Here is a 23,489-nt window from a genome sequence, read left to right as displayed (position 1 = left end):
AATTGTTGCTCCGCTCCGCACCAAGTTGCAGTCCGCGGCTCTTCCCCCGCGAGGCGGCGGCGCGGCCGGGGCCGGGATGAGGGGGGCGGTGGGGGCGAGGCGGGACGGCCCGCGGGCCCTGTCGCTGCCGCTGGTGCTGGCCGTGGCGTGCGCGGCGCGCAGGTGAGCGCCGGCCGGGCCGCGGAGGGACGCGGGCGCGGGGCCGCCCGGCCGCCTCCCTAACCCGCCTGTGCTCCTTCCCGCAGCGCCGACGGGCCCAGCAACATGTCCTACGTGAAGGAGACGGTGGACAGGCTGCTCCAGGGCTACGACATCCGCCTCCGGCCCGACTTCGGAGGTGAGGCGCCCGCGCTCCCCCGACCCGCGCCCCGGCCCCCCGGGCGCCCCCCGCCGGCTAACGCCGCCTCCCGCTTCCCCCCCTCCCGCAGGTCCGCCCGTGGACGTGGGCATGCGGATAGAGATCGCCAGCATCGACGTGGTCTCGGAAGTCAACATGGTGAGTGACCGCCGGGCCGGGCCGGAGGGCGCTGCCGCCGGCTCCCCGCCGCGCCCGGCCGGAGCGAGACCCCCCACCCCACCCCCGCGCTGTAGCGCCGCCTGCCGGCCGCCGAGCCGCGCGCCGCCCCGCAGGTGCGGAGGCAGCCCGCGCCCCGGCGGGACGGGCCGCAACCTGCCGGGGCGGCCGGCTGCGGGGGGGGCTGCCCCCGAGACACCCCGAACGCGGTAAAATAGCCGAGGAGGCGGCGGTTGGGCGGAAAAGTTGTTTGCGCGGTTGAGGTGGTGTTTGCGTGCCTGAATCGGCGCTCCCTGCCTGCGTCAGAATACCTGCTGCAGGTTTGAGGTTCTGCTTGCGCTGGTTTGCCCGTTGCGTAGCTGTCTTCAGAAATGTTGGGAGTTTCTTGAGCTGGAGCAGCAGGTGGGCAGACGTGCGTTTTTTCGTCTTAAAAAAAGAGTTAGCTCACTTTGCAAGCTAGTGGTCTTGAGTAAAAGGCGCAAAAAGAAGAGAAAAAGGAGCTTCTAGAAAACGCGCCCTTTCTTGTAGAAGGGAAAAAAACCCACCCCAGCATTGCAGATTAAGTACATAAGGACGTTGCCTATCCAGCTATCAAAATCAGAAAAGTCTCCTAGCTACAGGTGTGAAACATACTGCGTTTGATTTCAGTTCTGCTGCTGGAAGGAATGCTAATAGACGTGCAGGCTTAAAGAGCGAAAACGTGTCTGTATAGTGCTTGCCTCGTTTGACAGCCTTTTCCCAGAAGAAAATGAAAAATCAGTTACAAGTTTGAACATTTTAAAAAATCATGTTGGATTAGTATGCACTGTGGGCGTTTTGCTCTCACTCTTTTTTCTTATGTTTGGTCTCATGAAAATCTAAGATGCTTTCTTTCCATAGGGGAACACCTATTTAGTTAAAAGAGGCTAGAAACCTTACATTTTCATGCTGATCAGCAGTTTATTTCACTCAAAAAAAAAAGGGGATATTTGCCCATCCAAATTAGTTCATTCAAGAGTGGGGATTTTTTCCTTGGTATATTAGCCAATAGTTGTCATTACAACAATCTCTTCAGAGGTTGTTTTCATTTTCATATTTATTTTTTTCTGTTGTTTGTTATATATACACAGTTCCTGTTTGTGTGTAACTGTTATATTTGCTTACAAATATGCTTGGCAGAAAGGGGAGGAAAGGAGATTTGTCACATTGCGTGTAGCATAGCAGGCTCTGCAGAGTGCTAATAACGCACAAAGACAATGTTTTGCAAGTTTCGGCTCATGGAGTTCCTGTTGCTGTATTGTACTTTCAGGGAGGAACATGGTAGGGACTGTGCAGATGAGGCAGAGAAAACAGAACATAGACCTTAGCAAAACAGTGAAAGAACACATCTGTTCCAACTCCAAACTGTTTCTACCACCCTGTAACAGGATTGCTGCTTCTACGAAGTGGTACACCCTGGGAAAGCCAAACACAGTAAACACCATCGCTAATATAACTGTTCTGAAAGGTCCAGAACTTATCTTGTAAAGTCTCAACACGTGAAATACTGTTAATTTGGGGGGGAGTGGATGTGGTGGTTTCCAGTGGCAATGTCACAGGGCATTAATTGCATTGCACCAGCTCACAGCATTTCTGCTTAGCTTTGATCGATCCAGCATGCAGCTTCCTCCTCCATTCCAACACTTGCACAGCCCCGGGGAAACTGTAATTTGAACTTCCTGCGTTTTAATCAAGGAAAGTTACATGCCAAATGGATTCTTTGACTAATCTCCATGTGCTAAGGGGGGCAGCTTGAATAAGACTGGTCAAAAAAGTAAGATGATCTTTTCATTTCATAAAATGCCACATCTCTCACAGTGGAAGGAAGAAACCATTCCCAGGTATAGCCAAGAGCCCATTCCTTAAGGCAAAATATGGAAGAAACAGTCTCCATTCTGAATCAGTCTGAAAGGGGCTTTCCCATATCACAGGTGCTTACCTGTACACACCCATGTCAGAGTGTTCTTTGTTGCAAGGCCTTTATTGTGTTGCTAGAGACTGTTACACAGTCTTTTGGAAAATGATCAATAATTTCATCCATCGCTGCAGAAATAAGGGGATCGATATCTCATCTTAAGAAAAACTTTTGTACCTAGTAAAATAATGCTTTATTCTAGTACTTTTTCTGAGAATCACAGCCTTGAAATGCTTAATGTTGCAGCAACCTGTGAATCATTCACCTTCTCTCCTTTCCTTTTAAACTGTTGTCTCATAGATTATTGTTTTCTTTTTTTAGTAAGAGTTACCATTCTGTGGCTTCAGTGCCAGAAATGTTTACCAGAAGATGCTAGTTTATAGCTTCTGTTTTCTATGGGGCAGTTTTGTTGCTGTAGGAAACTGGTAACAAGCAGAGAGAGCAACAGCCTCATTGTGTGAGCTCCTCCTGGCAATAGAGTCTGGTTGGACTCCAGCAGAGCTCTGTTCAGTCAGTCTCACCCTAGCAGTGTTGAAAGGAGTTGTCTCATCCCTTGGCTCTCCTCGAGCACATGAAACCTTATTTCCAGAATGACAAAGGCAGTTATTCCAAATCCTGGTAACCACAGGCAGGGTTAAATTTTCTATTCCAGTCTCGGTGCTTAAATAAGAGTAAAGATTTAAAAAAAAATAAAATCCATAAATATCTCTCTCTTTAGGCTATGAAGGAGGTGTACCCCTTTGGTGCATTAGCTGAGAATTTGTCATGGCTGTAGGTTGTCTGCCAAGTCAACAGGCTGATCTGTGTGTCCGAGTAAATCCAGTCTTCAGGTAAAAAGGTGAAATACAGACAGTGGAACTATTGCGAATTCTGTGAACACCATCAGTAATAACCGTCTGCTCAAGCAGCTTGTCTGGTTGTAGTGGCTTCTTCAAATATACTAAACTATTGTGAAGTTCTTTTACTCAGTTAATGAATCAAGACTTGCACAGCCTTGAAGTCAACCTTTCTGTTATTTTCCCTGAGTAGTTGGTCCTTATCTGTTCAGCTCTTTAAACTGCATTGTTTTATAGTTGCTTGGTAGTTTAATAATACTGTAGTGAGCTGCCATAGCAACTTTTACAGAAGGATTAATTGAAGCACTCATTCTCATGACTTTCCCATTTGGCATCAGGTATGTTGTCATATATTGATTTTTGCAGGTAATAAGCTGAAGAGCTTCTCATACATCGAACAAGCAGGACAAGTAGAATGTAAAAGTCCTAATGATGGTTCTAAGCATTCTTTCTCCCTAATATACCATAAGATTAGTTTTAATCTGTTTCCATCAGGTTTTCACATCCATGCTACAGTAACTGCAAGCATTCCCTTCCAAAGGTACAAGGTGACCCTTTGCTTTGTCTCAGTTAATGGCGGTTCAGCCAACTTTCATCCATGGCAGAGTTCCTTTAGAAGTATATCAGATATTTACATGAATATAAAGAGTTCATTAAGAACCACACTACGACTAAATCTATTAAGCTGCTGTGATGCGAATTGTATGGTTTACTCTGATACCTTCACATGGTTAAAAGAAGGTGCTGCTTGTACATCAAGAATAAACATGGACAGCATGATTCCTGGTAACTACCGTCAAGCTTCAGGGCAAGCAAACAAATAGCATATTGCTATATCTACTAGGAAACAGTCAATAAGTACCTGGACTCTGTAAAAGAATTCACATGTAGTACATGCATAATTTTCTCAAAAATGTATTTCCTACTGAGCAGGTGGTCAAACCTTTATATCAGGGAAAAGATATACACGTTCTAAAGTTTTGAAAACCAGTGCACATGATAAAGAACCTTTTATAGAGCAGTTTAGAAACATCAAAAAGGAAGAAAAAAAAAAAAGCCCATTATTTTATATTGGGAACACTGTTCCTGACCTACCATACTGATTTTACACTGATGATGAAGATTTGGTTTGTATGACAGCAGATTGAAGGTTTTGTGTCCCAGCAAAAAGAGGGTAAAGAAAACATGGGAAGAATGTATGATTCTTTAGCTTCTGTATCCCAAAGTCACTTTTACTCAAGGCTCTTATATTTATCTGATCTCCCGAATAAGCCACAAGTCTTGCAGAGAAGCAGGATCTCGTCATCTGTTGCCTACTGAAAAGTCACTACCTGGTTCTCAAGATTTCTTCTTAGGTAGTCTGTCTTGATGCTGTCAACATCCCAACCTGTTGGATAACATCTTTTTGCCCCAGAAAAAGTTTAATTTAGCTTAAACCACTCGCTTTTTGTGTCCTTTTGAGAAAACTGATAATTGAATAAGCCAGCTGCATAGATATTTTTTTTCATCCATTTCATGTGATACCACGCTCTTATATTCTGTCTCAATCCTTCTAGCCTGTATGATTATACATAAGGAATTAGACATAGAGACAGCCATTATCTTCTGGTGCATCTTTGACACCATGGCTTATGCCAAATGATGAAGTTGTGTTTGCCGCAGAGAGTAGACCTGCATGTCATGTTTGATCCCTTACTCTGTCATGACTGTCATTGATTTGGAGAATGAAGTGTCTCCCACAGTACTAGAGCTGCACTGCCCATATTGTCAGACATCCTTTTCTACTACACTTATTTAGCTTTCCCTGGAAGCAAAATAGTATTTCTCTTTTTTTTCTTGCTTTAGGGCTGCTCCCAGGCCTACTGCTGAAACACTAGCTTACATTAGAAATTGAATCCAAGAGAAATGCATTTTCTGATGTACTAGAAGTTTACAGATGTATTACTTTAGAGGCTTATAAACAGTTCTCTGTCTGAAGGCTCAACTATATTAGTTAGTTCAGAGCATCTTTGTTTGGTTTGGGTAGTGAACAGTTCTGCAAGTGTGGAAAAAGGAAGAACAAACTTGTGTTCTTCCCCCACATGATCTCTAGAAAGAATCTTCTTGATCTTCAGATTGTGTCTTTCTGGGATACTTCTTGCTTTTTCTGTTTGAACATTCAAAGAGTCATTTCCCACATAACAGTGTGTATTTTACTTCTTTTGGGATCTGCACAGGTTTGCTGTGTTTGCTGCTTATCACCAGTCTAACTGCTAAATTTCCTTCAAAAAAATGACAGAAATCAACAGAATAGGTTCCAGACAGTCTGAACATCAGAACCAAGCCAAATGAATAAGTCTTTGAGCAAATTATCACTCTGCAGGTTGAAACAGAGGATTAGAGTTCTGTTCAGTTGTATAAACAGCAGTAAAGAAGGACATCTGCATCCAGAGCTGCATGAACAGGAGCAACAGCCAGTACGCTGAGGGAACTGATTATCTCTACTTTGAACCTGCTAGACCACATCTAGGTACTGCATCCAGTTTTGGGCTCCCCCCAGCCAATACAAGAAATATGTTGAACAGAAGCAAGTTCAGTGGAGGAGCCACCAAGCTGATTGCAGCTAGAGCGCTTGCTCTGTGAGGAGAGGCTCTGGGACCAGGGCTTGTTCAGCCTGGAAGGAGGCGGCTTCAGAGGCAGCTTTCCAGGACCTGTGAAAAGGTTAGGGAGAAAATGGACTAGGCTCTTCACAGAGGAACATGGTGGGAGGACAAGAGATGACAGACATGAAGGGAAACAAAAGAGGTTCAGACTGTATGTAAGGAGGAGGGGTGTTTACCCTTTGAGGATGGTCCAGCAGAGAAGCAGGATGCCCAGGGAGGTTGTACAGTCTCCATCCTCGGTGGTCTGCAACACCTGACTGGATCAAGCTGTGAGCAACCTGATCTGACTTAATAGCTGAATTTTTCTATTTTATAAAATAATAATTGGTTAACACATTCAGGAGGCAGAACTCCCCTAAACATTAATAAACATTCACCGATAGTCAGCTGTGTCTAATTTCAAGAGTTCTGGGATGATCACACAAGATGAACTTGACAAAATATATATATGTACACACACAAAAGTTTTCAAATTTGTCTATTAATCCAAGGCAAGGATATAGATGCCTCCAGGGCCTAGAAGAACAGAACAGCTTCCCCTTACCTTAGGGCTGATGCCATCCCAGGTGGCTGTGGCATCCTACACTGGTTGGTGTTTTAAGAGGAGCTAAATCTGTGGGTTTAAACACTCAGGCTGTATAAGGCTTAGAACCAAGACACTGAAAGTTTGCCCATTAATCCTGCACTGGACCCCAGTTGTAGGAATGGTAGGGAGACTTTCATGTATGGGTGCAGGTTATCTTACGGGACTTTTTGCAGGCTGAGGGAGGCTTAAGCTGTGTTTATAGATGTAGCCAGAGTTTCACATCATCTTGTTCTTTCTCCCTGTCTGGATTAAGTATCTGAGAATTTAGCATGGTGGCTGTTGTGAATCTCAAATGTACAAGACAAACTCTGCACTAGGGAACTAAATTGGCATTATGAACCACACCTCATACCTCTTTGCGTCAGAGCAGCCAAGTCTCATTTTTTTGTAATCTTAAGTCTGGTTCCTGGAGAACTAAAAAGTCAAACTTCTTCAGCTCAGCCAGTGAGGCAACAGAAGTGATTAGGGTAGTCACAATGATAATAAGTGGTCCTTGGTCTAAATATATTTGCCTGAAGATGTTTGTACAGATTAAACTGATTTTTAAAAAAAGAGATAAACCTCAATAATTATTAATGAAAATTTGCTTAACTAGTGCAGAAGAAGGGAGAAGTACTTTTCTGTTATATAGCAACTCTCTTGAAGAGCATGAAGGACATACAAAAGCACTTGAAATGAATATTAATAAGAATGTTCAGCAGCTGATTTTATTTTTTTTCAGCAAATGCAGAAAAACTAATCAAGTAATAATACATAAAGGTCAGATCATTTCATCACTGTCTATTCCAAACAGGAATAATTATATTAAAGAGTGAAACACGGAATGAATGTAGAAATAAGCAGCTTGAGGTTAAATGGCTGGGTCACTGTTACCGGATATTTTGTTGGGTTGTTTTTCATTTCACTACATGAATAAGCTGTTCTTCAACAAAATTTTTGCTGAACAAGTAGGCAAAAAGGATAAAGCAGTAACTTAAATGTTGTTTCATATGATCCAGAAAGTGGATATATCTTAATTTTTCAAAAGTTAAACTAACCTGAGACCAGCTTCAGGGTTGATACAAGCTGTATTCCAAATTTTCTTTTTAGCCTGACAGGCATAATACTTCCCTGATCTCAAGGTTTAAACAAACTAGCAATGAATGCCCTTCATAGAAAAGATGTGATTCTTTTATTTAATGTTAAGCTCAGTTTCCCACAAGGGCAACTCTCCTGACTCCCTCAATTGTTTATCTAGCCACTGCAAGTAGCTTACCCTCACTTCCCAGCTTTTCTCAAGAGTTGCTAAGCTCAGTTCTGACCTGTGTACTTTATCTTTTAGGCCAGATTTTATACCTGACACCACAGGGCATCCTGACACATCTGTAGTCCAGCCAGATAATACGACCTGCACAGACTTCACATTTCTGAAGACAAGAAATAAAGCAGTCACACTTGCCATTTGTTTAAAACATATTCCAGGAATGCAACAGAATTGCACAAGATAAAAAAGGACAGAAAATTACTGAAGTCAGTTGAATTTTTAACGTAATTTTTTTGGTAAGCTGCTTCTTACCGTCTTGTTTCTCCTGAGCATGGAGTTTAAAAAAAAAAAAAAAAAAACAAACGACTGCAAGTCTGAAATATGGTGGCATTACTGTGACGAAATGTCAAAAATCTCTTCCACTGGAGTGAGCAAGTGACCACCTGCAAAGGAGAGGACCACATGTTTTCTTAATCATGCCCTAAACCGCTTCTCCAGCCAGGACTGGTTCCTGAAATCTACAGTTAATCGTATCACAGGGGTGCATAGTGGTGCATATGAAATGGGAGGGGTGACACCCTCCCCCTGTTTCTTGGAAGCTTTAGCACCCAGTTTGGGATGTCTAGGATTTCACTAAATAAGGGGTATACCTGCAGTGAGGTATGCCTTTCAGTTATGTGGATGAGAAAATCCAGGGGTTTCCCCAGCACTGCCTGTTTTGTGCACCCACATCAAACAATGCAGCTGTGCTGTGACCACTGGAACCTTCCAGCTTGTAGTCTGTCAGCGTGCACAAACCCCACAGTTCAGTGGGACAAACCTTTTGAAACATTTAGGGTCCCAAATAATTCTTGGAACAGTCAATGATTCACACAAAAGACCCATTCCCCCAAATTAACCGCTTTCTAAAAAGAGCAAAATAAATCCATAAAACTAAATTTTAAGTTCTTCCAGGAACCTGAAAGATGTTTCTTTTCTTGTGTGTGTGTAGGACAGGACAGGGGCTTAATTAAAAACTTGTGTTTTCATTTTCCCCAGTTGCATTGCCTTTTTACTTCTGATTCTGGAAAGGAGAGAATATCAGAATCTTGCAAACTAAGCATTTTTCTTCATAAGGAGATTTAAGGGATACATTTCAAGTGTCTGCAAAACTTAGTGATTTATTTTTTTTTTAATCAGCTTTGCTTTGTACTCTGTTGCCTGAGAAGTATTCCTTAACTCCTCTAAGCTGTATTGATAATTCTCTACCAACTGCAGTTCAGTACAGACCTGGAGCTGAAGCTGCGCGACCAAGGAAGGAGACAGTCACACCACCAGTTCACCCTGAAGTGGGAAAAGATCCCAGCCTCAGGGGGGGAACAGTAACAAGCTCCAAAGCTAGCTCCAAAAAGACCTGTTCTTGTTCACAGGATGCCAGGTACTCTGGGACAACAGCTGAAAATGTGAAATCAAAGCCAGAAATTGCCTTCATTCAGAAGTATCCCCAGCTGATATATTTTGTTGATCACTGTATTCTGAACAGCAGCTGCCTGAGGTGTCTCATCTCCCATCCAAGTGTTCTGTATTTTAAAGCATCAGTAAAGCCTGAAAAAACCAACTTCTCGCAGGTGATGAAAGAGTCCAAGATGGCTACCAGAAACATTTTATACTTAAATTTGCTTTGGGGCTCCTTTTTTTTCTTCTAGAAAAAGAATTCAGGATCTCAAGGCACGCATTTCCATGCTTGTATAATTCCTCTTCCCTCACATACAATATCGCCTGTGACTGGCAGTGCTCCAAAAAGCATATTTAAATGAAATTATTTCCACCCCAAAGGCTAAACTACTGCAAATATGTTCACAAGGAAATCAGTAGTAGCAGTCACTGAATAATCTAGCAGAATAATACCAGATTATGCAGTTTGTTTGATTCTTTCTTTAAGCAATGGCTCTGTATTAAGATTACCATGGGCTAGAGAAGGTAGATTAGATTTCTTGCCTATCAACCTTTACAATGACCTTTCAGGATTAAAAGGTTGCTTTTGGCCAAAGCAGTGTCACACTGAGGTTTGCTCCATCCTCTGCTGGGGCAAATCCTTAATGGATTGTGTTACGTTGTGAACAAAGGAAAGGTAATTTAAAAAGACACAAAGCTTTCTGGAAAGCTGCATTATCACACAGACATACACCCTATAGCAAGGTTGAGTTGTAAGGTTTTAAATGCTCACAATAGAGTGCGTAGTTTCAAAGCAAAGATGAATTATTTCAGACTGCCAAACTTAATTAAAGGTTGGAATAAATGTTCTCCATTAAAATTCATCAATCCATTTGGCTGAGATGGAAGAATTTCAGTCATGTCTTTTTTTAATTGCCTATAGAGAGAACTGAAGAGATAGCAAAGTTAAAACCATTGAAACAGATACACAGTGTCTAAATATTATTCAGGATCTTAATCATATTAAAAGAGGAGTGCAATTAATTCCCCAGCCTATTTTTAACCTGAAGAGACTCTTAAGTGTAGCTGAAGTAACATGAGTAGCAGTCAACTGCAGGTAGGTATGTTCATGCTTGTGTATCTCAGGAACTTCTAGGCAGTACTAATTCCTACAAAGCGCTGAGGACTCTTGTCCCATCCAAGGAAACTAGACGCTGATAGTCCCATTTGTTTCAATGAGCATGCCCATGGATAAAATTCTCACACCAGTAAAATTAAGTGCATATTAGCTTTACCAGCTCAACAGTTCACTCAGCGGTTTGCAGGAGCAGTCCAGCTCTCCAGTTTACATCGGTTTTAAACCTTTGTTTCCTTATAATTTTCTGTGTCATTACTCTTCAGCGTGAGAGAATAACAAAACCTGGAATGATAGCCTCCCACCCTGTGTTCTTCCATAATGATTTATCCTTTCTTTAACCAATTGTTTTGTAAACCATTCACTGGTCAAAACAATACACTGGTCAAGGAGAGAAATGGATGAGGTTCAGAGGCTTCATGCATATATTGCATTTCACAGGCAGTGCATCTTTGTCACTGGCTTCCTATGAAGGAAACAAAACATGGGATTAACAGCCACCTGTAAATTCTGGGTTTATTTTATCTACTGTGCCAGGACCAACTAGGGGAAAAAAAAGTAAGCTGCAAAACATCAATAACATGCTGGGAATCAAATCTGCAATGACAGTCTTCACAGCTTGTGAAATGCTCTGTGGATTCCTAAACTAATAGGGAGCAAATACAGTGTCATTGTGGTGTCAATTGGAAATGAATCCTGAATATAGATCTTTTCAGTTCCCACTGTCAAGAGAAATGAGTTTATTTTCCAGAAGCACACTGGGGGCATGCATTTCTGAGATCTTAAGGAATGTTTGTATTCCAGATAACACATTCTTTGCTTTTAATTATTCCTAGTAGAAACTTGGGAGTAAGCATAAAGCGGATGATGAAAAGGACTAGCATATTTCAGGAAAATAGACAAACATAACAAAGTAGTAACCATTCAACTCACAGCAATCATCCTGGGTGTTCTCACCAATGTGACCTGGTCCATCAGAGAAAGTTGCTCTTTGAGGAAATTTCTGCACTGGATCAATTCAGTGAGCCAATTTCAAATACAAAGCTAAAAATTCCACCTCATTGTGGAGCGTGTCATCCCAGTTGACATTTCACCATGCCAATACTGAAAACATACCATAACACAAATCTTTCACTCTTCCCTTCCCAGAACCCTATAATCTTAAATGCAGTTTACAGTGTTCTGACCTTCAGACAGCACCAGGGAAATACCACTGCCAGAGACAAAATAGGGAAATGTGGCCTATGTGCAGCCACTGTCCTTCTCTGGGTTTGATCTCCTCAATCTGTCACTGGAACAGGGGTGCTTTGTAAGTAATACTGCTCTAGCTCCTAGAAGAGGAATAGGCAAGAGGAGATACAAATAGTCAAGACTACTCTCATGCATAATGTGATACTGCACTGTCACTTTAGGTCTCTGGGCATTTTGCAGTGTGACATGGGTACAGTACTGTTAGACTGCCCACTATGAAACACTATGGATTTTAATTTTTTTAATTTTATTTTAGTGCCTTCAAAGTACCTGTAAGCACTCCATTAGTCAAAGAACAGACATTAAATACATACCATAAATTACTTTTTAAGGGATATTAATATTAATTCTTCAGCTCATCATTAAGAGAGAGTGCAGCACTGGCAAAGAGCAGCAGAGCATCCAGCAGTATCCTCAGTGTCAGGCATTTGCTTTTCACATCTGCAGAAGCCAGAAGCAATTAAAATGATAGGTCAACTCCTGAACTGCGTCCTTCTCTCGAAGTGTAACACAGAACAAAGGACCATCCAGGAGCACTGCTCATTAAGTTGTCCAATTTAAAAGTTGTTTTTCTTTCTCAAAAGGAAAGAGAAAATTGACCTTTTTTTTTTTTAAAATTGGTTTACAAGTCACTTTTTCTCTCAAGGTAATACTCTGGTTATACCTCCCCTCCTTCTGCAGCAGGATAGCTATTAAGCTACTATCTTATTGGAAACAAATAACTGTTTTTTAAAAAAGATTAAATATTAATCTGCAGATGATTCAGACATGTATTATTCAGGCAAGCTTATTACATGGGTTTATTGCAGGACCTGATGGTTTCAATGATTTTTGCACAGCTTGTAGGCAACACTGGTGCTCCAGATCATAGAGAATATGTGCAAGAGATGCTGCTGACGACAACCTGTTGTTCCAAGGAACAACGTCAGCACCTGACTCTGCAGGAGAGGACTGCTGGCTCAGCAGAGACCCTGTTGATCTCACCACTACTCTGCAGGGCCCATCAGGTCAAGCTGCTGTCATGACAGATGGCTAATTCTTTTCACCATATTTAAGACAGGAATACTGTGGTTTAGATTAGTTTTTATAAGACTATAGAGAACCTCTTACAGTGCAGTCAACATTTTTTATAAGTTTCAGGTTTGCTGTATTTCCAAGGATGTTTGTGGGGCTAGAATGGAACTTCAACTAGTAGAACTACATTCCTTAGTTGTGGGTTTTTTTCTCATCCAAATGATTACAGTGATGCACAATATTGTGGAAGGGGATTAAAAAATATGGAGCTCTGTAGTTAAAACATTATGAATCCAATAAACTCATTAGGATGCATAATTTTGCACTTTCTAGTCTAAGCAAATGGGAAGTCAGTATTTCATGTGCCTTCCAGTTACAGAAGTGATCACCATAACACATTGCAATATTCAAGAACTCTGGAGCAGGAAGCTGGGCAAACTTTAGGCAATAGTAAGCCAAACCCAGTTTGGAACCAATACACTTTGGGTGAAATAGTTTAATATTAGCTATTCTCATTTGTTAGCTGTACTTCCACTGAATATCAGCTCCAAACAGCTCTTCTGGAGTACGGGGAGCATAGAGGTGCTCAGCCTACCTTGTCCTTTGGATTAGGTTCCACTGAAATCAGTGAGGATGTATCAGTAATGAATCAAACCAACCTTATTCAAGCTGATTATACTTACCTGCAGTAATTGCATTTTCTTGTAAAAATGCTGCCTGTAGCATTTGTAAACTCAAGACAAACTGAACTGTCCTGAATGCACACAGACATTAAGGAAAAACTTTTCAAAATGTTTAATTACTATGCTAAAGCTTCTGAGAAGATCTTAATAGCAAAATGCAAACAAATGAAAATGAGCAAGTGAGAAAAAACAAGAAGCCTGCTATCCTTTCAGGAATATATTCTCCTGTCATTTCAGAATCTTGGCTTGCAGACAACTTGGTTTCCCTTGCAGCTTTTTTACAATTTTCTTGCTGCTGTATTCATCCATCCTAACCTAACGTTTAAATGTTGATATCAGAAGCTATCAGTCTTTCTGACAGTAATGTGAGATTTCAGTCTCCTTAGTCTACATTGAGCCAGCTCCAGTAGAAACAAAATAAATGTGAACAACTACCTATGCATCTTCTTTTTTATTGTTCACAGCAACAACTACATTATCAGAATAACGTACAAGCTTTAAAAGTCACAAGTGAGAATCTCTTCTGTTCTCTGTAGGTATGAGTGATCAACTACCTTTGATTTTATTTGTATCTTTGTCTTTAAATTAAGAAACCAGAATAGGTCCACAATAGGAGCTTTGAATTTTGTGCTGAAATTGGGGAGGTATGTGGGTGTTAATGCTTCTTCCTCCCAGCAATTATGACAGTTGTTGTAGCGGCAGAACAAAGCTGCAAGGGGAGGTCCCGATTCCCAAGGAAAAGGCAGCAATTCAGCTGGCTTGGGACGGGTTCAGAAAGTGGTTTGGAGGCCAGTGCAGAAGCCTTAGATTTCGCTCTGTCTTCAGCAGATCAGTGCCTACAGGGTTATATATTATTGCATTGTAGAAGAATAAACAGTCTCAGGGGAGTGATCCTAGAACCAACAGTGTGATTTCTGTTCCTTACACAGGGGTTTTTTTTTCCTGCATGACTGTGGACACACAATTCCTCTGGCCCTCAGTTCCTCCTCTCTTATGATTTCTACCTTACAGGGATATTATGAGAATTAAATGCATTTTATGAGTGTTCATTTGGACAGTGGGCAAGTTTCTGTACACTCAGGAGGAAAGAAAAGGCATACAGCCTGCAGCTAAAAAAGAATATATCCCCTGTGACCAGTAATTTCAACACAGCATTGTGGCTTATGACCCAGCTGGTCTGTTCCTACATCCCAACAACAGTATTCCTGCAGTACTGACAGGAATTTATTTCTTACTTAACCTAGTGAGAAATCCCAAGACAGCACAAGATGTTGCATGGTAATTACATTTTCCTCAGTGTGATTACTGAATGACATATTGTGATATATCAAGAGGCAACTGTGAATTTAACTTGAGTCAGCACAGTAGACTTTGCCCAGTACAGTAGGTTTCCAGATACATAGTGTGAGTGTAAGAATAAAGGGAAGTTTCTGAATACCTCACAGCATCATGCGTACTTTGTCAGCATTAGCTTTCAAAACACACACAGTTCTGGGCTGGCTTGGGAAAACTTTGTGTATTCATTATTTAGCTTACATATTCACTTTAATATTTAAGAACATATTGTTTGCAGAATGGATTCACAGGAGAAGACAATAATGATACTCATTTGTCAGAAGAATCAGGCATGTCAAAATAAAAAACTTAACTTTTTCTTTCTATTTACTCTTTGATGCCACATGTGAGTAACAGAACAGGTAAGCAACATGCATGACTATTCTGTAAGTAGGCTATTTAATCTCATTAAATTTCAGATCATTATTTGCCCAGTTTTTGGAACATGACAACAACATGCAACAGCAGAGGGCTCTGCTGATCATTAAAGAGGTGGGAAGATTTTCATATGTATCCCTCCATGGTCATATTGTCTTATGCAAGAAATTGCAAGGGTGGTATTTGGGGAGGAAGAAGCACTAGAGACTGACACAAATTCTGGTTTTTGTCTCACAAATTTACCAGGGCAGTTAGCATGAGCAGAAATTCCCTTCTGTGGTAATGATTTTTTTCTTTAGGTATTTCTGGAAGAGTTTTAGTGCACCCTGACAAACCATAGCCTTCATGCAAAGTGTGTAGCTTGTAAGTGGAAAAAGTCTTGCCAGACCTGCCATTCTCATTTCCAGAATGGACACTTAATTCACTGGGTTCTCTGTCAGTGGTCTTTATGTGCTGCCTAATGTGCTCTTTAAAAAAAAAACCTGTCCATAGCAACTCTGCATTGCAGTTTCAGCAGTTTCAGCCCTTTGGCCTCCTGGGTAAGTTTATGTCTTAGGCTGGGAGCAACACTTTTAACATCAGCCATTCCTGGGGGGCACACGAAGGTGGATGCTCAGCTTTAGTCCTGGGTACATGAGCAGGTCAAGTACTTCAGTTCTAAAATGTTGCTACTGATGTGCTGTAATGAGAGCTGAGCATGGTAGTGCCAAATGTCTTCAGTTGCTATCAGTCTACTCACCAGGGAGGTAATGCAGGTTGTTTAAAGTGCCAGAGAGGAAAGTTTCCCTCCGTCCTCTAAATAACTTGGTTGAAGGATCCTCGTCTCTCTCTCTCTCCATTAATGCTGTCATACAAAGTATGCAGATATTTCTCCAAGGTTAGGAAGATAAAGTTAGGCAGTGAAGACCTTGACAAAGATTTTTTTTTTTCTTGCTTTATAATCTGTTACTCCTTAAATTCAAAATAAGGAGCACTATTTCCCCCAATGATCCTTAGCCTCATGATTCAAACATTACCAGACCAGTTGCACAAAGTAATTCAGAGCCACCTAAAAACTGTACGGATATTAGGTGTGTTTGGTGGATAAAATGCTCCTCAGACTCATTCTCTTGGCTATGTCTCTACCATAAAGACCAGTCAAAGGCAACAGAAGGTAATATGGCTGGTGTGTGCCAACTGGAAGTTTTCATGCACTTGGCAAGAAGTCCCTGCATAACTGGGTAAAGTGGCATTACAGATGCATAAAGATACTGAATGAGTAACAAGACTTAAGCAAGGACAAGATATTTAGATCCATGACAAAAACTGCTACATTTGTTGGGAGGAAAGTGTAGAAATCAGCTTGAAATGAGAAAAAATGGTCTTATCTAGTCCATCCACTGAGTGAGGACAATCCTGCCCTGCATTGTGTATTTTCTGTGCTTACTCCAAGCTAGTCTGAAAGACTCCAGGAACTAAAATCAGATCCTTGTTGAGCAGTCCTTCCATATCTCAGTCAGGAGGTTCCCCTTGTCTCCAGGACTTTATTTCTCCTATATTCTCTTTAAGACTTTATATCACATTTCCCAATACCTGCTCCTTTCACATAAGGGTAAGTCATTTTGTGTCCTTTGTTTTACATCCTATAATCCTTTTTTTCCTCAAGTTTTTCTCTTACATGATACTCTTAAACTCAATGGCTATTTTACTTAATTTCAAGTTATTGAAACAGCAAGTCATACGTCATTCCAAGTACCAGCCTGTGTAAGGATCCGCCTTATGCAGTCTGGAAATGCATGCTTGGCTACCTTGCAGCTTCGTAGATGTATTTTCACACATCACTGAGAAAACAACGGATGAGTAATGTCATGCTTTTTAATGTGAGTAGTCCAATTTGGAGTCATACTTTTCACTACACATTGATGTTGCATCAGAACCCCTGCTCTCCAACACTGTTATAAATTGGCAGTAACTAGTCTGAAATCAGTGAATCAGATCCAGATGAAAGGAAAGAGGACAAGCAGACATACTGTATTTTCAAAAGCCAACTTCTGCATATATATTCATTCCAGAACAAAGCATCTTTCAGATGTTGCATGGAAAGTAATTGCAATTCAGAGTATTATTCCCAAGTCTCCTCATTTCCCTGGAATTTTTGTTCCTTATAGCACAGCCCTACTGTTTTTTTATACTATGAATTATCTTTTATTAATTCTGTTTTCTTGCCTGTTTCTACATCTAAGCAATCTTATCTACACCTAAGCAATCTTACCTAAATGTACCTGTATCCTGTTTATTTTAATACATGACTTAGTGCATTCACTCAATTTTATGGCTGTGTCATCCCACAGATAGGTCCATATAAAATAAGCCTTCTCACAGAGGTCACTTGTGGAAACATTGGTACATTCCATCAATAACTGGGCCTTGTGATCCCCCCAAGGATACTCAACACCTTGCAAAGTTGTGCCATAAATAGCTGTTGAACAACACTGAGCTAAGGGAAGAACAGTAAATGATTTACAGTAAATTCCTCTGTGAAAAGAGTGAGGAGTAAACAGGTTCAAGATGCTTTATCACACAAGATGCTTTGCTGTCATAAATTATTTCTCATCTAGTTCCTAGGTACTCTGGCTGAGGCAAGTGTGGAACCAAGGCGTTTGAGATAAGGCTGGAGATAAAACGCTTTGACCACTCAGCCTGGGCGTTATTACAGACCTGAAACAAACTCCTAGAGAGGCAGTATATTTTCCACACTATGACTTTTAGTAGATAGGCAACTTCTATATTGCTTTCTGCATCAGTGCCACAAATGAATTTTCATGCAAGGCTGAGTGAAAATATGTTACAAGAAGATAAGTAAATGCACATTTTCTGATGTCTGCAATCCAGCTCATTTTCTCAGGGTTGGGTTTTCCATTGAATACACAGCAGTAGGCAATCACCAAATGGATATTTTTTTTCAGATTCAGTATCTTCTGACACATGAGATATGCATGATGGGGCAGCAAGCTGAGGGCTTACCGGGTGTCTGATTCATTATCATGGAGGTGAGCAAACCAAACACCTGCATGGCAGATGAGAAGGGGGACATCTGGCAGACAGTAGGAAGATACCCAGCTGGAGTTTAGTTATGGACTTGCTGAAATTGGCCTGCACTTTGAGAGTCACTTTGGATGGCATTCGATGGGTTTTATCTAGTTGCAGGGAGAAAATTATGACATATTAAAATGGCACTGGAAGCAAGGGAAGCGAATGGTGAGTGAGCCTTCAGTCCAGACAGCAAGGCATAGCTTAGACCCAGGTCAACAGTGCTTTTAAAAAAAAAAAGTCTTCTCTCCAGCATGTTTCTGAGTTATGTGAGGGTGGGAGGTATGTTTCTTTAAAGTGGATTATAAGCATGAAGCAAGAATATGTTTCTCACCTTAGCAAGGGGTGATATAAGACCTTGATAGCAGACATGGGCAATTTCTCAGTTTCTTTGTAGTCTTGACACAGTCAGTCAGTTTTACTGGCAATTGCATTCACAGAGTCAAATGATAAAAGCGTATCAGAGGATCAGTGAAATATATTTCAGAAACGATCAACAGAAAACATAAGTAAACAATATGATAATAATGTACCTAGAGCATGCCAGAATGGAATACAAATACTAGACAGTGTATTGTATACAACCTATCATAGTACAATCAAATTTTAAAGAACTAACTACATTTTTCATTAAAGTGAAAGTTGGTTTCTGAGCAAAGAAATCTCTCAGAAGATGCAGCATTAAAAACTAAATACAAAACAATTGCTTTTTCATCCATCTCTGTAACAGATTAAATCTCTTATTTGGACATCTGTAAGCATAATAAAATCTAAAGAGGAATACAAAATGTAGGATCAACTTCCATTAAAAAAAAACACTTTAATTTTCTTCCCTCACTCCAAGTTGTTTTTACTGTATGAAATGTTTTACTATCTTACGTTTAGCTGAATGGAAAAGGATGGCCAAGAAAACTTCCCTTCAGTAGAGAACTCTCTGCATTCCACCATCCCATGGCTCCCATCTCTCACCCCCATCCCTTGCTGTATCAGCAAATGATAAAAAGCCAGAACCAGTGTTTCAAAAACTAGTGCTGACGTGTTCAGCTCAGGTAACTGCATAGCTAGGAGTTTGAGCAGGAGGATTTTCGCAGAAGTATGGTGGGGAAAACACCATCCTGAAAAATGCTTCATAAATTCCTTCATTTAGTCATTAGCATTAACATAAAGGTCAACAAAAGGCTTAGGTTATGCTAGGGACTTGGTGTTAGCCTTGGAGGATGGAATGAGATAATCAAAAGCATCACTTTAGTCTCTACTGCTGAATAGATACGGCAAAAGCAAAATTCACAGAAATCTTCCCAAAGATGAGGATCAACCCTGTAGTGCTCCACCATGGTTGTAAATAGAAGGTATTATTAATTTTGGAACTGAAACAAATTCAGTAGTCTAGAGCCCTCTTGCTCTGCAAAATGTAAACACAGTGCCAACTTCTTGTTTTGTAAACCAGACAGTACCAACAACTGAGCATGATATTAAGCAGAGTGTTAGGAAATTGACTCCTTGCTTCACTACTATTTCTACATACAGATACAAGATTTAAGATACAAGAGTGACTGTAATCAAAATACTGTGATTCAGTGTTTATCTAATCAAAATACTATGACTCAGTTTCTATCTCCCTTTGCAGCGTTCCATGACAAAAAGCAATGGATTCCCACTGTGGACCAAATAGTGAATGAAAATGTAATGCAGTGCAGAAATCCAAGTTTTATCCTGCAGGTTTTATAAACCACTCTTTCTGTACCTGTAGCAGCCATTGTTTCTTTGGCATGGCATCCCATGTTTTGAAATGGGTATTATTGGTTCTCTTGTAGGATCCTCTGGAGCCTTCATCACTTGGCATTTCCTGCTGACAAATTATCAGTGTATGAAAATCCGTTGCAAAAAATACTCCAAAGCCCATGAATCTATCCCTTCCCTCCCACAACAGCTATTTGCGACTGGAAGAATACAACAGTTGATGAGTAGCAGGAGAACTGTGACTGTATTGCACAGAGCTCCCCAAGCAACACAACCTTTGAAAAAAAGGTTTTTGAAAACAAATCACTCCCAAAAGAGGTAAGAATGGCTGGCCACAGTTATTTAGACATTTGCTTAGACAGTGAGTCAGGCAGAGAAATGTTAGGTGACAATAAGAAACTGCACAGGACAGTAATCAAGGACATTATATGTGGGATTGTTAGAGATCTTATAAAAGTCAGTATTGTTTTTCCCTGAACCAAGATTAGAAAGAAAAGCTGTTTTTTGGCCAAGATTCTAGATAGCCTAATGCAATTCCCAAATCAGCTGTAGGGTTGCAGTTATATTTTCTCTAGCTATATTATTTCCTTTTGCTGAAGATCTGAGCTTTACAACATGACCAATTATGACAACATCCAACAGATTTATTACTAAAATCCTGGTTTATTAATTCAGTATGATATTTTATGATATCTCTGATTTAATTTTAAAAGGAGAGTTATCTAAATGACTTTCACAGCATGAGAGTTAGAGTCACAAAGAATTATTTATTTCTCTGTGTGATATATTTCTGCCCCTGTGTATTTTTATGTTTTGTTAGGTGACTATGATTTGCCTCCAACATTTTCAGATCATGGAGGAGTTTCTTTGAATGCTCATAATTCAAGTTATTAATCACTTGAGAATTCATTTTTGCTCAAACAGTTGGGAAGAAAAACCTAAGTTGTTAAGAGGATTATTTTATGAAAGAAAATGCCTACAAAGATGCATTTTTCATGCAAATTTTCTTCTGTCCTGTTGATTATAAGCCTAAGAGAATTAAATTAACAATATTTACTGGACTTACACACATTAGCAAAAAATATGTAATTTTTATGGAGCCTCCAAGTCTCTGAATGCTTTGTCTTTTCTATAAGTTTCTGGAATCTGTAAACCAATTACAGAACAGCAAGCAAAAAGCAGGTTTTTGTTTTTACTGAATGAGTCTGGCACATTTCTCAAACCAGTGATATCATTTGCTTCTATGGTGGACTGCAGAGAGACAACGGTTTTTTACTTTCTTTTCCATTCAGCCTCCATTCTGGAATGGAAACAACTGAAAGCAGTAACAAAGTCAAAATCCTTCCTGAATTAATGCAAGGGAAAGCTGGCCAATGTAGACAGAGAAAGGCAAGATCTGTTGGTACAGCACTTAGTCATAGTGTTGTCTTGCACATACTTTTAGTAGGTTGTTTCCTCTAGCAAGTTCTCCCTGTGTCAACTACTATTTGGTTGCTTCAGAATATAAGAAAATACAGAAGATAGTATAATGATGAAAACTGGAGGAAAGGTCATAAAAGAGATCCAGAAGTGCTTACCATTTGTGTAATTTTGGTCATTTGAGAAACACTGGGCTTCCTATCTCTACATCGCTGTACATCTATCTTCCCCCCTCCCCCCATTCTCTTTTACATTGTTCTTGGTGAAACAGTAGAGAAGGGTTCATCCACTACTTTTGCTCAGTTTACAAAAAACTCTGCTTCTGCATTACAGTGGTATTGGAAGGTTAGTTGTAAAGAAGAAACAGAAGGAACGTTTAACTCTTCAGTAGTCCTCAAAATACCTAAATACTGCTCTAACTTCAGTTCTTCAGGGGCATTCCTGTAGTAATGGCCATCAAGGTGAAGTATTAGACAAACAAACATACATAGCTCAGCAAGGAGAATGAAATAAATAAATAAAAACTGGTGCGCAGCCTATGGGATGGATGTTTTTAAGATTATGTGGAGAGATTCAACTTTCCATAAAAAAGCCTGGTTTTCACCACTGTGTTGAAGGAGCCAACTATCAGGTTCTCCACATGGCGTCATGGTCTCAGGCATGTTCACCTGTGACTGGTGGTTCTCCTTTTCTGTGCAGGATATTGTCTGTCAGTAATCATTCCAGAATGCAGCCATTAGGTTCAACATTCGCTTTGTGTTCAAATCTGAGGAAAGTGCTAGCGGTCCATAAATTTGTCACTGGGGAAAAAGCACAGAACATCTTTTTCAATATCTGTACAGATCTTCTGATAACCTGTAATCCACATACATCAATTCTTTGGGCAAGCGACACATAGGTGCTGTTCTACAACAGAGCCAGTATTTCAATGCCTTTGATAACCAAAGATGTGATTATTAAAAGGTGGCAACACTCCTCTTCAACAATTGAATTAATTTGTTAAAAGGCGTCAGGGAGCGGTTGCTCACTGTCTTACCAGCATCTCTTTGGGGGCAAGCAGAAGAAGCCGCTGTCTTCTCTCAAATAATTCAAAATTTAGCACAAGTAGGTGATGAATCAAAGCACACTGTTTTCTTAACCAGTTCAGAGTCTCTGAATCTCTTCAGATATAGCACTGTCACTCAGGTAACGTTTGGACTGTAGCCCAGACAGAGGGTAGGAACAGCAAAGACTGGTTCACAAACAAAAGGAATCAATCTCATTCCCAATGCCATGCCAGTGGTAACAACCTCCGCAGGACTTAATTCTTCCACATAAATCAACAATAACTCCACTTACACCTGGGGATTATATCAGGAACAGAGAAATTGGTATCAGGCTTAAGAACTATAGTGATAAAATACTGGCTCCTGTAGCATTTCAAGGGCTTACATAGTGGTGATGCTATTATGATGATGCTGTTTTTATCAATACAGCTGTTAAACACTGGGAAAAAATGACTAACACTGGATAAGCTTGGGACACAATTTTTCTTTTACTGAAAAGGGTTTTAAAGAAGCTATAGAACAGGATCAGTACTTTACTATTCATAACCCAGTTAAGATGACATGGCTTGATATATTTGTGTAATCAAAATTTATAATTTATCTGCCTAAAAGTGATTTCAGGTAAATTTCTTAAAGCTTGAAAATGTCCTGTGTTAAAAAGAGAAGGATTTTTTTTTTTAATCAAATTAACCAATCAACTGCATCTTTGAAAACCAATAAAAACTTTAAACAGAAATTTTATGACTCTCTGACTGGAAAAAAAAAAATCATGCTGCCTTGAGTAAAGAGAAAAGAGGTGAAAAAGGAAGTGATTACAGGCTGAGAATTTATATTCCAAATTTTAGTTGGATGGTTGTATTGTAAACCCCTCAGATTCATTATGTTCACGCTGCCAAGAATTACTCTAATGTAGTAGATGAGAATTGCTCTAATCTATTACTGTTGGCTGCCAACAGCAATTCTATTAATTCAAAGAGCTAATGACATTTACTAGTATTGCCATGCTGTTTTATTGCATCTTTGAAAATAGATGGGAATACTCGGTGGTGTGTCATTCTAAACAGACTAAATTTAGAGCCTTGTTCTCCACTCTTTCCACTCTTATTTTGTGAGACCAAATCTGAATAGCAGTGCTTTGTGTCGAATTTGCAGTGGTGCAATTGAGTAGGTGAATGGTACCTGCACTCCCGAACAACATGCTCTACCATACATGGAGAATGTGAGGTGACCAAGATGATGGCTCATCCTGTGA

At 40.3% G+C, this 23,489-nt stretch overlaps 1 protein-coding gene across 3 annotated transcripts in view; it reads left to right on the top strand.

Moving 5' to 3' along the window:
* Positions 1-23,489, top strand: part of GABRB1 (gamma-aminobutyric acid type A receptor subunit beta1) — a 137,554-nt gene continuing 114,065 nt past the window's right edge. For all 3 annotated transcript variants that reach the window (XR_011325995.1, XR_011325987.1, XM_069790759.1), the window contains exons 1-3: positions 1-162; positions 246-337; positions 429-496. Coding sequence is in view for 1 of the 3 variants with exons in the window: in XM_069790759.1 (XP_069646860.1) it covers positions 77-162; positions 246-337; positions 429-496 (246 nt within the window). In the remaining 2 variants the exon portion in view is untranslated. The remainder of the gene's footprint in view (positions 163-245; positions 338-428; positions 497-23,489) is intronic.

This window comes from Haliaeetus albicilla, chromosome 1, assembly GCF_947461875.1.
Source record: "Haliaeetus albicilla chromosome 1, bHalAlb1.1, whole genome shotgun sequence".
Classification (NCBI taxonomy): Eukaryota; Metazoa; Chordata; class Aves; order Accipitriformes; family Accipitridae; genus Haliaeetus; species Haliaeetus albicilla.
The sequence above is the reverse complement of the archived record's forward strand: the minus strand, read 5'-3'. Positions and strand labels throughout refer to the sequence as shown.